Here is a 14,756-nt window from a genome sequence, read left to right as displayed (position 1 = left end):
AGGAAGCTGAATGTTAACTCTTTGTAATATAAATTACCACATATAAGTTGTATACCCACTCTCCATCTAAATTATAAAATTAGCTTTTTGTATATATTTTATTTTCACAAATCAAAGGTTATAGGTAATGATGTTCTTCTCAAACTTCAAAAGTGTGTGTGTGTTTTAATACAGTTCATTTGAAGGGCTCAGAGAATATCTACTCTTCACAGAGTCCTATATAAAATAGTTTCTGTAATCAGATCAACAGTGATAACTTGTTTTATTCCAGTGTAAAATTAAACAAGTGGGAAAATATCTCCACAGAAACCAGAAAGACACAATTACATAGTTTGAAGGAGGCAATTAGAATCCAGCAAACCAGTGGGTTTGTTAAAAGCCTATTTCTTGACTGTCAGCCTGGTCTCTTGAAACTAGAATATATGTTGCTTTAAGGTATCTTTAAACAAGTAACTATTTTCTCTTAGCTGGTAGTGGATGATAATTCCATTTTAGAAATACTTCTCTACAACTATCCTCTCTCAACTCTGAGGCTCCTAGATAAACAATAATTTTATCCATGCCAAAAATAAACTAAGAAACAATCCGAATAAATTATAATAAATACCTTTACTAGTTGTAAAATTTTAATACCTCAGGAAATACCACAGTGTTCCCACTAATGCTATTTTTTAATTTTTTAATTTAGTTTGTCATAATTTGGTTTCATCAACTCCTTTGTTTTTTCCTTCTTTTTTTTTTTTTTGAGATGAGGTCTCACTATCTTGCCCAGACTGGTTTCAAATTGCCCTCCAGCAATTCTCCCACCTCAGCCTTCAGAGTAGCTGGCATTGTGGATAGGCACCACTGTGCCCAGCTCCTGTTTTATAATAAATAAGCCAGAGCTCTATCTCCAAATGGTGCAAATCATCAATGCTATTAAAACAAGAATGGAAAAGCTTCAGGTGGTAATGGTGATTTTTTCATCCTCCCTACCCCCCTCCCATCCCAATGTGTGTGTGTGTGTGTATAATTTTTTTTTTTTTTAAGACAGCCTCGCTCTGTCGCCCAGGCTGGAGTACAGTGGCTCGATCTTGGCTCACTTCAACCTCCGCCTCCTGGGTTCAGGCGATTCTCCTGCCTCAGCCTCCCAAGTAGCTGGGATTACAGGCATGCACCACCACGCCCAGCTCATTTTTTATTTTTAGTAGAGATGGGGTTTCTCCATGTTAGTCAGGCTGGTCTCCCGCCCTCAGGTGATGGCCTGCCTTGGCCTCCCAAAGTGCTGAGATTACAGGCGGGAGCCACGTCACATAAATTCTCTTGACTCCTGGGAAAGGGAATTTGCTTTCACCATATTACCCCTTCTTCCAGCCACTTCTCCCAGAATACTAAACTTTTAGCCTGTTTAAGCAGAGAAGTTGCCAGCCCCAAACAAAGTTGACAGCTGTGGAATTATCTTACTACTAATTGGCATCATAAATAACAGAAATGTTAACTAATATTGTTTATCCTCTCATATTTGGCACTGCCTTTCCTTTTAATTAGGTAAATAAACAGTTATAATCTTCATCTTCCAGGGCCCATTAATCAGCTATTGCTTATAGAATTCTTTAAGAACTCATTTAGGTTATGATTATGGAAATTAAATTTTTATGAAAGATCCTGGTAACAGAGTCTAAATTATTGAATTGCATAATTTCCCAGTAGTTCCTTTCCTTTTAATGAGCCTTAATTTAGTTTGACTAATTAAAAGCTTTGTCCAGAACTCCTCTAGTGTGAAGTTGTAATCCACTAGCATAGATTTTTTTTTTTTTTTTTTGAGATGGAGTCTCACTCTGTCGCCCACGCTGGAGCACAGTGGCACAATCTCGGCCCACTACAACCTCCGCCTCCCGGGTTCAAGTGATTCCCCTGCCTCAGCCTCCCAAGTAGCTACGACTACAGGTGTGCGCCACCACACCCAGCTAATTTTTTGTATTTTAGTAGAGACGGGGTTTCACCATGTTGGCCAGGATGGTCTCGATCTCCTGACCTTGTGATCCGCCTACCTCAGCCTCCCAAAATGCTGGGATTACAGGCGTGAGCCACCGCACCCAGCTGCATAGATTTTTTTTTTAACAGTACAATATTAAAACAAAGGCTGATGTTTTGTGTGAATTATGATTCTTTATTCTGACTGGTGCCTATGAAAGCAATAGGGAAACATGTTACTAATGAGTTTTGTCTTTTTCCACAGAGAAAGCTTGGACTATGTTTCTGGAAGGCACCCACTGTGGGGTGCTGCTTGTTCTGTGGTGTTGCTGTGCAGCGGCCGGGAGGAGCGGAGGGCTGCAGGAGACCCTCTGAGATTCTGCTTTGTGCACATGTACTGCCAGTGCATGGCATTCTTGAGCCCATAAAGCAAGACTTCTCAGGCCCTGTGGTTAGCATCCCCCACACCCATATCAGCCACTAGCATTTTAAAGATGGTTTTAGGTGGGTACATAAGGGCCCAGAAAAAAAGTTTTACAATTATTTTAGGGGCCTAAACCCTCATGTCATAGCTAATCAGTGAATGAAGTTACCTTTTAATCCAAGAGCCTCATCCCTGTTTTCTTGGTACTAAAAACTTTCACCAATGTGAATCCTAGTGTCATACTCTAAACGCAAACCCCACCCATCCCACTGTCACCAGATGGAGATCTTAGACTTGCAGGCTTCCAGTAGGGACTCTCCTGATGAGCGTGTGTACCAGTGCAGCTGGGCACAGTTGGGAACAGCAGGCTGGTCTTCAACACCTGGCTTCAGAGGCAGGGCGGGACTCCAGGCGCTTGCGCAGGTGGTTGGCAAAATCCACCTGGGTCTGGGACAGGACCTGGTTGATGATGCTCCTGGGCAGCCACCCCTGCAGTAGGAGGTAGGAGAATTTGGCCATCTTGTGGGTTTTGGCCCACTCTTGACACTCTGCACCCTATCACAAACAGGCTGCCAGGGGCTTGGTCTTCGAGCTCTGTTAATAGGTGCAGCCTTGGATTTGCCCGGTCAAGGGCGGGAGGACTGCGTTGCTGCTCTGCTCTCATGACTTTCAGAAGCACAAGACTGGCCAACAAGATGTTTCAGCCTGGTGTTCCCAGCTGTGTGACCCTGAACCAGTTATGTTGCCTTTTTCACCCTTCAGATCTCTGGACCTAAGTTTCCTTCTTTCTAAAATGATAACTACATATAAGAGTTGAACTTTGCTGTGAGACAGAAGAGGGCCAGGCGCAGTGGCTCACGCCTGTAATCCCAGCACTTTGGGAGGCAGGCAGATCACGAGGTCAGGAGTTTGAGACCAGCCTGGCCAACATAGTGAAACCCCGTCTCTACTAAAAATACAAAAATTAGCCATGTGTGGTGGCACACGCCTGTAGTTCCAGCTACTCGGGAGGCTGAGGCGGAAGAATCGCTTGAATCCGGGAGGCGGACGTTGCGGTGAGCTGAGACCATGTCATTGCACTCCAGCCTGAGTGACAGAATGAGACTGAGTCTCAAAAAAAAAAAAAAAAGAGGAGCCATCACAGGCTTTGGAGATGGTAGAGTAGCAGTTAGGCCATCACTCCAGACCCTTCCCTGTCTTACAGCCTGTGATTCTATCAGAATAGAAGAGGATTCTTTCTGCAGAATGGGAGGAATGGGAAGAGCCTGTTTTTCTCACTACCACCTGCCTTCCGGGTCCCCTTCCCATGCCCTTCACCTTGAGGTCGATGCTGAGTAGCCACGTGAGTTTGGTCTTAGAGGGACTTCCAGCCAACGGGTGAAGCACCATGCAAGTGGGACCGTGCTCCGCCCTGGCAAATGGAGAAGTCAAGTCAGGAGGACAGCTGCGAGTTCTCTCTTGCACTGGCTGCTTACACCAGTACCATAGATAACACGTTTCTACGGTACCTTTTCTTTTCTAAGTCTCATCAGGGAAGTGCCCTTTGCAAAGGGTAATTATTTGGCAGTTGGCACAGTTACCAGCTCATCAGAATAAAGGCTGCTTGTAGCTGGAGCAGCCCCTGAGGCCTCTTGTGCCCTTTAGTTGCTGGATTACTGGGATGTCAGGGAAAGGATTCAGGCTGGTGGCTGGGCTGGGGCCTTGGGAAATTCAGGAGGCTGTGGTGTACTGAGTGGTATGGATTATTTCAATATTTTAGTCTACACTACAGCTGTGCCTGAGCGTACCAGGTGAACCTCAGCCCTGCCCCATGCTTCAGAAAATTATTAAGGTTCTTAAACTTTCTGGGAGGGTCATGACAAGCTGTCTGGCTGTCCAAGTAGGGCCCATCTTGTCTTTGTCCCTCCTTTGGTAAATAAGTATCTTCTTTTGTAGAAGGAAGCCATGGGTGCACCAAGGGTTGGTTTCTTGGAGCTGGGGATGCAGTCCACATGCTTGGGTGCACACCTGCAGGCCTGTGTTAGAAGAGGGGGATTTGGAGCCTGCTGCCCGTATTACCTGATGACACCCTTCTGCTCAGGCATGTTCCCGAAGTCTGTGGCCATGCCAGCCAGCACACAGGTGGAGCCTCGGCGCTTGGCACAGCGCACGCTCACAAAGTCACGGGGCCCCACCAGGTTTCCTGCTGCCTCTGCAGCCAGCTCGTGAGTAATGAATGTATCTTTTCCGATCTTCTGCAGGACCTACCAGGCCATGGGGAACCAGAATCACGACTCAGCCTGTGTTGGGCTAAGCGCCCCCCACAGCTAGGGGTCCTCTCTTTGATACAGCATTCACACTGGGCTCTCCTGGGCCCCTGCCACCCACACCTGGACTTTGCTCACCTTGATCTCCTTGACATTGGGGTTCCACTCCCCCATTGCTTCCATGCGCTCCACGAGCTCTTCATAGAGCCTCTCCATGGGCTGGTCCACCACGACCTCCAGCCGGAACACCTTGCCCACATCTGGGACCACTTTACTCATCACTTTGTCCCCATTGTCCTGTCAGAGAAAGCCCCCAGAAGGTGGTTAGATAAAAATATTCTTGGCCGGGCATGGTGGTTCACGCCTATAATCCCAGCACTTTGGGAGGCCAAGGTGGGTGGATCACGAGGTCAGGAGTTCGAGACCAGCCTGGCCAAGATGGTGAAACCCCGTCTCTACTAAAACTACAAAATTAGCCAGACATGGTGACAGGCGCCTCCAATCCCAGCTACTTGGGAAGCTGAGGCAGGAGAATTGCTTGAACCTGCACGGCAGAGGTTGCAGTGAGTGGAGATTGCACCACTGCACTCCAGCCTGGGCGACAGAGTTGTCTCAAAAAAAAAAAAATATATATATATATATATTCTTAGCCTAGGTCTCATAGGCAATACAAGGCAAGATGGGGAGGGGAACAGCAAAGGAACTCCAAGCTGAGCACGAGGAAGCCTGGAACTGTCCTAAGATAGAGTCGGTAATCATTGTTGCCATGGCCTTGTGCATCTGCTGACAACTGGAGGAAGTTACCTGCTGCCACTGGACCCTTTTTAAGATTTTTTTCTTGTTTTTTTTTGAGACAGAGTCTCACTCTGTTGTCCAGGCTGGAGTGCAGTGGCACAATCACGGGTCATTGCAGCCTCAACCTCCTAGGCTCAAGAAATCCTCCTGCCTCAGCCTCCCAAGTAGCTGAGACTACAGGCATGCAGCATTACACCTAGCTAATTTTTAAATGTTTTGTAGAGATGTGATCTCCCTGTGTTGCCCAGGCTGGTCTCAAACTCCTAGGCTCAAGCAATTCTCCAGTTTCGGCCTCCAGGCGTGAGCCACTGCACCCAGCCCCACTGGACCCTTTGTCTTGGTGGCGAATGATGGTGGTATGGGTAGGTCCAACTGAAAAGACTCTTACTTGACTTCAGAAGCTCAAAGATCCCAAGAGAGAAACCTGGGAGTGGGAAAAGTGGTTTACACCAGCTTAATTAGATACATAGAATGTTGAATGGGATCTTCAAGATTTGTTTTAGTTCAATACCTCATTCCACACCAGAAGAATGTGGGGCCAGAGAAGGTCAGTGATTGGCCCAGGGACCCTTAACTAAGAGCAGTGCCGACCTAAGTCCCAGTTGGCTCCCAAACTAGCAGTCTGTTAACTCCATTACTCTGAGAACTTAGGGAAGGAGGGGTTCTACCTGAACTTTGTGTAGTGGGCAGCATGTCAGCTTTTGCTGAAGGTAAAGCCACCAAAATCTCCATAACAGAGCCACCAGCCTTTACCGTGAACCTGGTTACTGTCCCCAGTGATGGGTCAGTGCTCAAGTGCAGAGAACCCCAGAAGGCCGTGGGCCACTCTGTGTTCTAGTCTAGGCCTGTTGTAGGGTGAGCCCACATCACCCCTGCAAGCCCAGCCACAGGTGGGCTGACAGCACAGACAGTGCACTTTGGCATCGTTGGGATATCTGACCCAGGGCAATGAGGCACTTGGAGTCCCCCTTGCATGATGTCTGCCAAGTGGGCACACAATGCAATCCTATTCTGTAGCTAAGGACAAAGGAATAGTGTTTCTCAAACAGGACTCTCCAGGGTGTCTTTTATGGGGGAAGAGCATTATCTGAGGATATATTCTCGAGAAAGGAGAGTTCTCAAGATAAAACCACTTGCTACCCAGTGACTGCTGCATGAGACAGGAATTCTGGGAAAAATAGTAACCCCAGCTGGCCTTGAGGATGGCAGTGGAGCATGGAGGCACCACAGGCTTCTCCCCAACACTTACCTGCTGACTCTCCTTCTTCCAGCCCTCTTGGTTGCTAAGGATGCCCAAGGCCTTCTGCATGGCCTCCTCCCCCTGCTGGAGATAGGCCAGCTCCTGGTCACTGTAGAGAGTCTCTTCCAGCCGAGAACCTGGATACACAGCCAAGGAGAGACAGAGCTTCCTTCTTCTCCCAGCCTCCACCAGCTCTCATCCCTGGAGCTCTGGGTCTGCTCATTGCTCTGAAGAGCCCGGACTAAAGCCATAGGGGCCAGCCTGCTGGTCGAGTTAGACACAGCCGCCCCAGGTGACCAGAGAGGGATCTGGCCTTGAGGAACTCTAGGCTGGGAACGTCCTCTCAAAATGAAGGAATGGCAGGAGGGGAGCCAAAGCCACATGCACCACATCACCCTCCAGGGAACCTCCTGCCAGCAGCACCAGGAGCCCAGAAGCCTCAGCACTTACCAAGCAGAGAGCTCCGCCGCCGAACCTGGTTAATCCACATGCTAGGGGTGGGGCCCCCCAGGGCCCTCCGGTTCAGCTCCTGGCCGATGGCCATCACAGCCTGTTGCCTCAGCCCTGCAGAAGGGAATAACCCTTGTCTAGGAACTGGAAAGCCCCTTAGAGATGGACCACTCCACCCCCTCATCTTGTCTCAAATGAGTAAGTTGGTTTGGAGAGGGAAGTGACTTGCTCAGGAGCACACAGGATTCTAGCACGGACCTGAGCTAGAGCCAGGCCCTCAACTCCCACGGCAGTGCTCCAGGGTCCAGAAATCTGCCTTCCATCTGGGGTGGTCAGGCCTGGCCCTGCCTGGAGATGGGCTATACCAGAGCCTGCTGGAGTTTCTGTCCCTAAAAGGGGAAAAATCTGTGTTCAAGCAACCAGAAAAATCCTACTTCATAAGGAGAATACAACTCCTGAGGCCTGTGTGCTTGCATGAGTCTGTGTGTCTGCACAAGTCTGTGCTTGCATGAGGTCTGTGTGCTTGCCAGAATCTGATTGCATGAATCTGTGCTTCTGTGAGTCTGTGTGCTTGCATGCATAAGCTACTCTGTGTGCCCCTGGATTCTGGGCCAGCGAAGCCCTGTCCATCTAGTGAGGACGACACCACCACTGCCAGCTGCAGATCTAAGCATGGCTTCTCGCTCTAAAGGTAGCTAATTCAATCCAGTGTAATTGGAAAGATCGTGTCTAGATTGACTTGTGTACCCTTCAGTGGCAGCAGGGGATTGATTCAAATGACCTTGGATGCTAATCAGCTCTACAAAAGTGGCCTCTTGTAGCTGGTTTCTGCCCCTTCCTGGCTATTCAATGATAACCAGCCTTCCCAGCCCCACCGTCTTATCTCTTTACCTTGCCCTCCTGTCTTACTCCCCTATCTCTCTTCTCCTCCATCTTTTTTTGCCTGTGGGAGTCAAGTCTAATATTTACTCTACCACTGTGGGCAAGACTTTCCTGTGTACCCCTGCTACAAGCCTTGTCCAGCTCTGAAGGAAGGCAAAGTCAGGAATAGTTCAAGAAAGATGGCCAGGCATGGTGGTGCACGCCTGTGGTCCCAGCCACTCAGGAGGCTGAGGCAGGAGAATTGCTTGAACCCGGGAGGTAGAGGCTGCAGTGAGCCAAGATAGTGCCGGTGCACTCCAGCCTAGGCGACAGAGCGAGACTGCCTCAAAAATAAAATAGGCTGAGCGCCATGGCTCATGCCTATAATCCCAGCAGTTTGGGAGGCGGATCACCTGAGGTCAGGAGTTCAAGACCAGCCTGGTCAACGTGGCGAAACCCTGTCTCTACTAAAAATACAAAAACTAGCCAGGCGTGGCGGCATGCACCTGTAATCCCAGCTACCCAGGAGGCGGAGGTTGCAGTGAGCCGAGATCGTGCCACTGCGCTCCAGGCTGGGCAACAGAGTGAGACTCCATCTCAAAATAAAGTAAGCCAGGTGTGGCGGCTCACACCTGTAATCCCAGCACTTTGGGAGGCCAAGGTGGGAGAATCCCTTGAGCCCAGGGGGTCAAGACCAGCGTGACCAATATAGCAAGACTTTGTCTCTAAAAAAAATAAAAATAAAAATAAATAAATAAAACTAACTGGTTGTGGTGGTGCACGCCTGTAGTCCCAGCTACTCAAAAGGCTGAGGTGGGAGGATGGCTTGAGCCCATGAGTTTGAGGCTGCAGTGAGCTATGATTGTTCTACTGTACTCCAGCCTCCGTGACAGAGACCTTTATTCAAACGAAAAAAAAGAAAAGAAAAGGCGGAAGAAAAAAAGAATGAATGAAGGAAAAGGGGAAGGAAGAAAGAAAGGAAAGGAAGAAAGAAAGGAAAGGAAGGAGGGAAGGAAGAAATAAAAAGAATAAAAATGAAAGAAAAGGAGAAAAAAAGATTGGAGTCCTGGAGGGGAGACCAGAAATTATAGAATCTGGAAGGGATATATCTTAGTAACCAGCCCACTTCTTCCGAGGGGAAAACTGAGATTCGGGAAGAAAACTGAGAAGGGAAGAAACTTGCCCAGGTTCACCCAGTAAGAGGCACAACTAGGATCAGAATTGGGTGGCCTGAGCCTCATCCGCTGAGAGCTGGCCAACCCCTCATCGCCTCCTTCCCGCAGCGCTCACCCTTCATGTTGCGCATGTGTCTGTAGGAGCTCCCAGCGCACAGCTTGAATGTCGCTAGCAGCATTGTTTCCTGGCAAATGTGGCAGTGGTGGGGTCGCTGCCGCCGCTGCTGCCGCCGCTGCTGCTGCCTCTTCTCTCAAGGGTGGTTCTTCGTCCTTCCTGAGCCCCTCAAGCTTCGCCTCTGAGTCCCGCAGCTGCAGCCTGGACCTGGTGTTCTGCGTCTTAAATGCTCCCCGCTGAAGGCTGTGCATCATCATCAGGAGATAAAAACGCCATCACTCACTGTGCAAAGGAAGGGGTCAAGGATAGAGCGATTGCCTCACACTGCTGCTCTGGCCGTTTGTGGGGAGCTTGGGGCGGGGGAGGGTGCAGGGGAGAGTAGGGAGGACAGGGCCAGGCGAGGGATGGAGGGGAGAGAAGCAGGGGCAGCTTAGATGAAGGCACACAGTGGTTTTCAAGAGTTTAAAGTGCAGATTTCTAGCCCTTGTCTTCAGAAACTCCAGGCTCAGCTGATCTGGAATTGAGGCTCAGAAACCTGTGTTTAAAAAAAAAAAAAAAAAAAAAAAAAAAGAAGGAAAAGAAAAGAAAAAAGAAAAGAAAAAAACTTCCCTTGGCCAGGCGCGGTGGCTTACGCCTGTAACCCCAGCACTTTGGGAGGCCGAGGTGGGCAGATCACTTGAGGTCAGGCGTTCGAGACCAGCATGGCCAACATGGTGAAACCTCATCTCTACTAAAAATACAAAAACATTAGCCGGGTGAGGTGGCAGGCACCTGTAGTCCCAGCTACTCGGGAGGCTGAGGCATGAGAATCACTTGAACCCAGGAGGCAGAGGTTGCAGTAAGCCAAGATCATGCCACTGCACTCCATCCTGGGCGACAGAGTGAGACTCCATCATAAATAAATAAATAAATTAATTAATTAATTAAATGCCCAGTGGTTGCAATGCAGGTGTTGTGTGGGCTACACACTACACTTTGAGAACCACCGTCTCGGGAGAGTGAGCCAGGGTGTTTACCAAGCAGTAGAGACCATATGGCTGCTCTTCTTCTGGGCGAGGACCCTGAAGTCCACAGAGTGGAACTGACTTGTTCAAGGTCAAACAACTGGCCAGTGGCAGGGCCAGGACAACAACCCAAGCCTCTGGCCTTCAAGCCATCTGTACACAGTTCCTCCTGCGGTCCCCAGGACGCTTGGTATATTCAACTGTCAATTTATTTACTCATCTATTTATAGAAACCACCTTTCCCAAAGTCCTGTTCTGAGTGAGGGTTCTTAGGGGTCTGTGCTGGAGCAAGGATGACCTCTCGTGGCTGAGTGGGGGGGGGGTGGGGGGGGCGGGGCAGCCCTATCAGTATACGGCAGAGAGAAGAGGAGGGCCTGGGCCACGCCCACACCCTTCCTCACACTTTCCCCAGTAGCTTTGTCTGAGTGAGCTGGGCTGGGGGTCTTGGTATGTGCAGAAAGCTTGAAAAGACAGGGCATGGGCTGGGCACAGTGGCTCATGCCTGTAATCCCAGCACTTTGGGAGGCTGAGGTGGGCGGATCACAAGGTCAGCAGTTTGAGACCAGCCTGACCAACATGGTGAAACCTCGTCTCTACTGAAAATACAAAAATTAGCCGGGAGTGGTAGCATATGCCTATAATCCCAGCTACTCAGGAGACTGAGGCAGGATAATCACTTGAACCCGGGAGGCAGAGGTTGCAGTAAGCCAAGATAAAGCCACTGTACTCCAGCCTGGGTGACAGAGCAAGACTCCGTCTCAAAACAAAAACAAAAACAAAAAAACAAAAATTAGCCAGGCGTAGTGGCAGGCACCTGTAATCCCAGCTACTCAGGAGGCTGAGGCAGAATTGCTTGAACTTGGGAGGTAGAGGTTGCAGTGAGCTGAGATCACACCATTGCATTCCAGCCTGGATGACAGAGCGCGAGACTCTGTTGCAAAAAAAAAAAAAAAAAGGAAAAAAAGAAAAGACAGGGCGTTGGGGTGTTCACCCTAGTCTTTGCACTTTAGGGGCTCTGTGAGGCTGAGCAAGGCCCCACGAGGCCTCTGCATTTCCCACTCACCCTCACCCAGGCGCAGCACGTGCTGGGCTCTGACGGAATCTCTTCCGTTTACAGTGACCTTGAGGCTGCTTTTAAGCCAGATTCACTGGGCAAGAATATTGGGAGTGGAAAAACTCACACTGGAACTGCCCCTGGCCCAGGCCCTGCTCCCTGTGGGAGGGAGTTCTGTGTCCTGCCACCACCTCACAGAGGCAGAGGGGAGCCCTAAAAATGGGGAGCAGTGCCGGGGCCCCATGCACTCTCGCTGTCTCCCCGACTCCAGACAGGGTGAAAGGGACAGGATCTGCTCAGAGCCAGGCCTGGCACTTGGAGCCCATATAGAACAGGGGAGTCGTCCCCCTCGCCCCCGATTTCCACCCCGGTGATGCAGTCGGGGAATCCTGTGAGCAGAGGCTGCCTAGAGGCACCCAGCCCCTTCCTCAAAACCTCCTCCAGGAAACCTTCCTAGACCATCCCGGTCTTCTGGAATGCTGGCTCCTCCCACCACACCCTTACTGTCAGTATCACTTGAGGGGCTTAGTTCTGGTCCTGATTTGTTGAATGGTTTGTATGTGTTTGCTTGTCTCTTCTGTGGAATTATCTCCCCAAGGCAGGTACTGGGTCCACTTTCCCCCTTAAAAGCTGTCCCCACCCTCAGCACTCACCTCCAGCAGAGACACAGGGGACTCTTGCTCCTTCTCTATTAAAACTTTTTTTTTTTTTTTAATTTTTAAAAATAGAGACGGGGTCTTGCTATGTTACCCAGGCTGGTCTTGAACTCCTGGGGTCAAGCCATCCTCCTGCCTCGGCCTCCCAAAGTGAGCCACTGTGCCTGGTGTGCTCCTCCTCTATTGAGTGACCAACTGGGAAAGCAGCTAGGGGTGCAGGTATATCTTTAGACTCAGGAAACCTGCCTGAAGGCATTGTTTCCAGCCCTCAGTCCCCAAGGAAGACAGCAGGGCCTCTCCCCCGTCGCCAGCCTGTGCCTAGGCCCTCTACCTTTCAGAGAGGAGGTGCAGCGGATGAACTGGGCGGGTGGGGCGCCAGCTCCCCCGGCTCCTCCCTCTGATCTGCTGGGGCATGTGCCCCTCCTGCACATGTGTGTCTGCAGGCCTGCCTCAGTGAGGTGGGGGGAGGGGGAAGGCGGTTATTATGGGACAGGCCATGCAGATGATGATCAAGGCCCTGCTGCTGCCTTCCTGTGGAGAATTATGGCCATTCTGAAAGGGGTGGAGGTGGTGTGGGAGACGGAGGATAGAGCCTATGGCTGTGGCTGATGTCAGAGGCTGCCATTGACTCCCGGGAGAGGGTGGTTGGGAGGTGGTGCTGGGTGACCTCTGCAAGGGCCAAGGCTCTCTCCCTCATCCTTTCCAGGCAGAATGACTCATTAACTCTCTCCATCCCTCTGAGCAGTAAAGTGGCGAGAGAGGTCTGGGAATTTCCTCTGGTTCTGGACCATCTGTATCTGGCTCTGCTTTTTGATGAGGGCAGAGCTTCCAAGAAAGGAGGCCAGATGACCACGGCAGGCCATGGGGGAGGAGAGCCAGGAGGCCAGCTCAGGTGGTGTGGATGTGCCATGCTGGAGAGGAAGGCCCCCAGGCCAGGCAAGAGAGCCAGGGCTTTGGAGCAGAAAAGGGGATTCATTCCTTCCTTCCTTCCTTCCTTCCTTCCTTCCTTCCTTCCTTCCTTCCTTCCTTCCTTCCTTCGTTTCTTTGTTCCTTCTTTTCTCCCTCCCTCCCTCCCTCCCTCTCTCCCTCCCTCCCTCCCTCTCTCCCTCCCTCCGTGTCTCCCTCCCTCCCTCCATTCATTCAACAGTCCTTTCCTGAATGTCTCTATGTGGCTCTAAAGTTAGGACGGTATGAGTTGAACCATAGACCCAGTATGGACAGTCGTAGGGCAGATGAGGTGTTTTGGAAGTAGAGATGACGGAACCTCTAATTCTATGGGGGAGGGAGGGAGGAATGTTACGGAAGGCTTCTGGAAAATACGATTGGGAGTTAGCTAGGTTTGTGGAGGGGGTTGAAAATAGAGAGTTGATGGGGTAAGCGTGTCCCAGGTAGAGCAGATGGCCAGCAGCTTGGAGGAGACTCTGAGGGCTGCGAGCTGGCTGTCAGGGGGAGCTTGGGCCATTCCATGTGGCCTCGGCCTCCCAAAGTGCTGGGATTACAGGCGTGAGCCACAACGCCCAGCCTCTTTTTATTTTCTTCATCCTCTCAGGTTAGTTATAAGGTTTAAATGAGGTAACAATACATCAATACCTCACAAGATAAAGTCCAGAATTCTTAGCACAATTCCAATTTGGCCATTCCAGTTCTCACCTGGATTCTACCCAGCAGTGCTCAGCTCTCCCTGTGGTGCCTGCTGCCATCCATCCCGTGCATACCTTCTCTGTTCCAGGGATACTTGCAGTGCAGTCTCCCCTCAGAGGCTGTCCTCTGTGCCTTTCCTCACCCTACTCTTTAATTAGAATCCAATATTTTGGTCCGGCATGGTGGCTCATGCCTGTAATCCCAGCACTTTGGGAGGCCGAGGTGGGCGGATCACCTGAGGTCAGGAGTTTGAGACCAGCCTGACCAACATGGAGAAACCCCGTCTTTACTAAAAATACAAAAAAAATTAGCCAGGCATGATGGCGCATGCCTGTAATCCCAGGTACTTGGGAGGCTGAGGCGGGAGAATTGCTTGAACCTGGGCGGTGGAGGTTGTGGTGAGCCAAGATCGCGCCATTGCACTCCAGCCTGGGCAACAAGAGCAAAGCAAAACTCCGTCTCAAAAAAAAAAAAAAAAAGATCCAATATTTTACCTTTTGGCCCCACCTTGATAAATGTTTATCACAGTATCAATAAGACTCTTGCCAATTTCTCCTTGTTTTACTTTTTTTTTTTTTTGAAACGGAGTCTCGCTGTCTTACCCAGGCTGGAGTGCAATGGCGCAATTTCGGCTCACTGCAACCTCCGCCTCCCAGGATTCTCCTGCCTCAGCCTCCCGAGTAGCTGGGATTACAGGCACGCACCACCACACTCGGCTAATTTTTGTATTTTTAGTAGAGATGGGGTTTTATCATGTTGGGCAGGCTGGTCTTGAACTCCTGACCTTGGGATCCACCCACCTTGGCCTCCCAAAGTGCTGAGATTATAGGCGTGAGCCACTGTTCCAGCCCTTTGTTTTTTGTTTTTTTTTTTTTTTTTTGGGGACAAGGTCTTGCTCTGTTGCCCAGGCTGGAGTGCAGTGGTACAATCCCAGTTGACTGCAGCCTCAATCTCTCAGGTTTAAGAGATCCTTCCAGCTTAGCCTCCCAGATAGCTGAGATTATAGGTGTGCACCACCATGCCCAGCTAATTTCATTATTTTTTGTAGAGACAGGATATCACTATGTTGCCCTGGCTTCAGCTCCTGGGCTCAAGCGATCCTCCTGCCTCAGCCTCCCAAAGCTCTGGGATTACAGGCATGA

The 14,756-nt window shown here is 50.1% G+C and overlaps 1 protein-coding gene across 1 annotated transcript; it reads right to left on the bottom strand.

Moving 5' to 3' along the window:
* Positions 1-245: 245 nt before the first annotated feature.
* STAR (steroidogenic acute regulatory protein) lies at positions 246-9,768 on the bottom strand. The gene is made up of 7 exons (XM_004046902.4): positions 9,260-9,768; positions 7,109-7,222; positions 6,668-6,795; positions 4,762-4,920; positions 4,436-4,620; positions 3,695-3,788; positions 246-2,866 (listed from the first exon to the last, which is right to left on the bottom strand). The coding sequence occupies exons 1-7, from the start codon at positions 9,321-9,323 to the stop codon at positions 2,753-2,755; spliced, it is 858 nt and encodes a 285-aa protein (XP_004046950.1). The 5' UTR covers positions 9,324-9,768; the 3' UTR covers positions 246-2,752.
* Between the last annotated feature and the right edge of the window lie 4,988 nt (positions 9,769-14,756).

Source organism: Gorilla gorilla, chromosome 7, assembly GCF_029281585.2.
Source record: "Gorilla gorilla gorilla isolate KB3781 chromosome 7, NHGRI_mGorGor1-v2.1_pri, whole genome shotgun sequence".
Lineage (NCBI taxonomy): Eukaryota > Metazoa > Chordata > Mammalia > Primates > Hominidae > Gorilla > Gorilla gorilla.
The sequence above is the reverse complement of the archived record's forward strand: the minus strand, read 5'-3'. Positions and strand labels throughout refer to the sequence as shown.

What these genes read in the sequence shown, in the direction of transcription:
- STAR (XM_004046902.4), bottom strand. Translation starts at nt 9,323, where the DNA reads ATGCTGCTAGCGACATTCAAGCTGTGCGCTGGGAGCTCCTACAGACAC. An exon ending in GGAAGAAGGAGAGTCAGCAG is followed by an intron (nt 4,921 to 6,667) that starts GTAAGTGTTGGG and finishes TTTCTCTGACAG; the next exon opens with GACAATGGGGACAAAGTGAT. An exon ending in GAGCAGAAGGGTGTCATCAG is followed by an intron (nt 3,789 to 4,435) that starts GTAATACGGGCA and finishes TCCATTTGCCAG; the next exon opens with GGCGGAGCACGGTCCCACTT.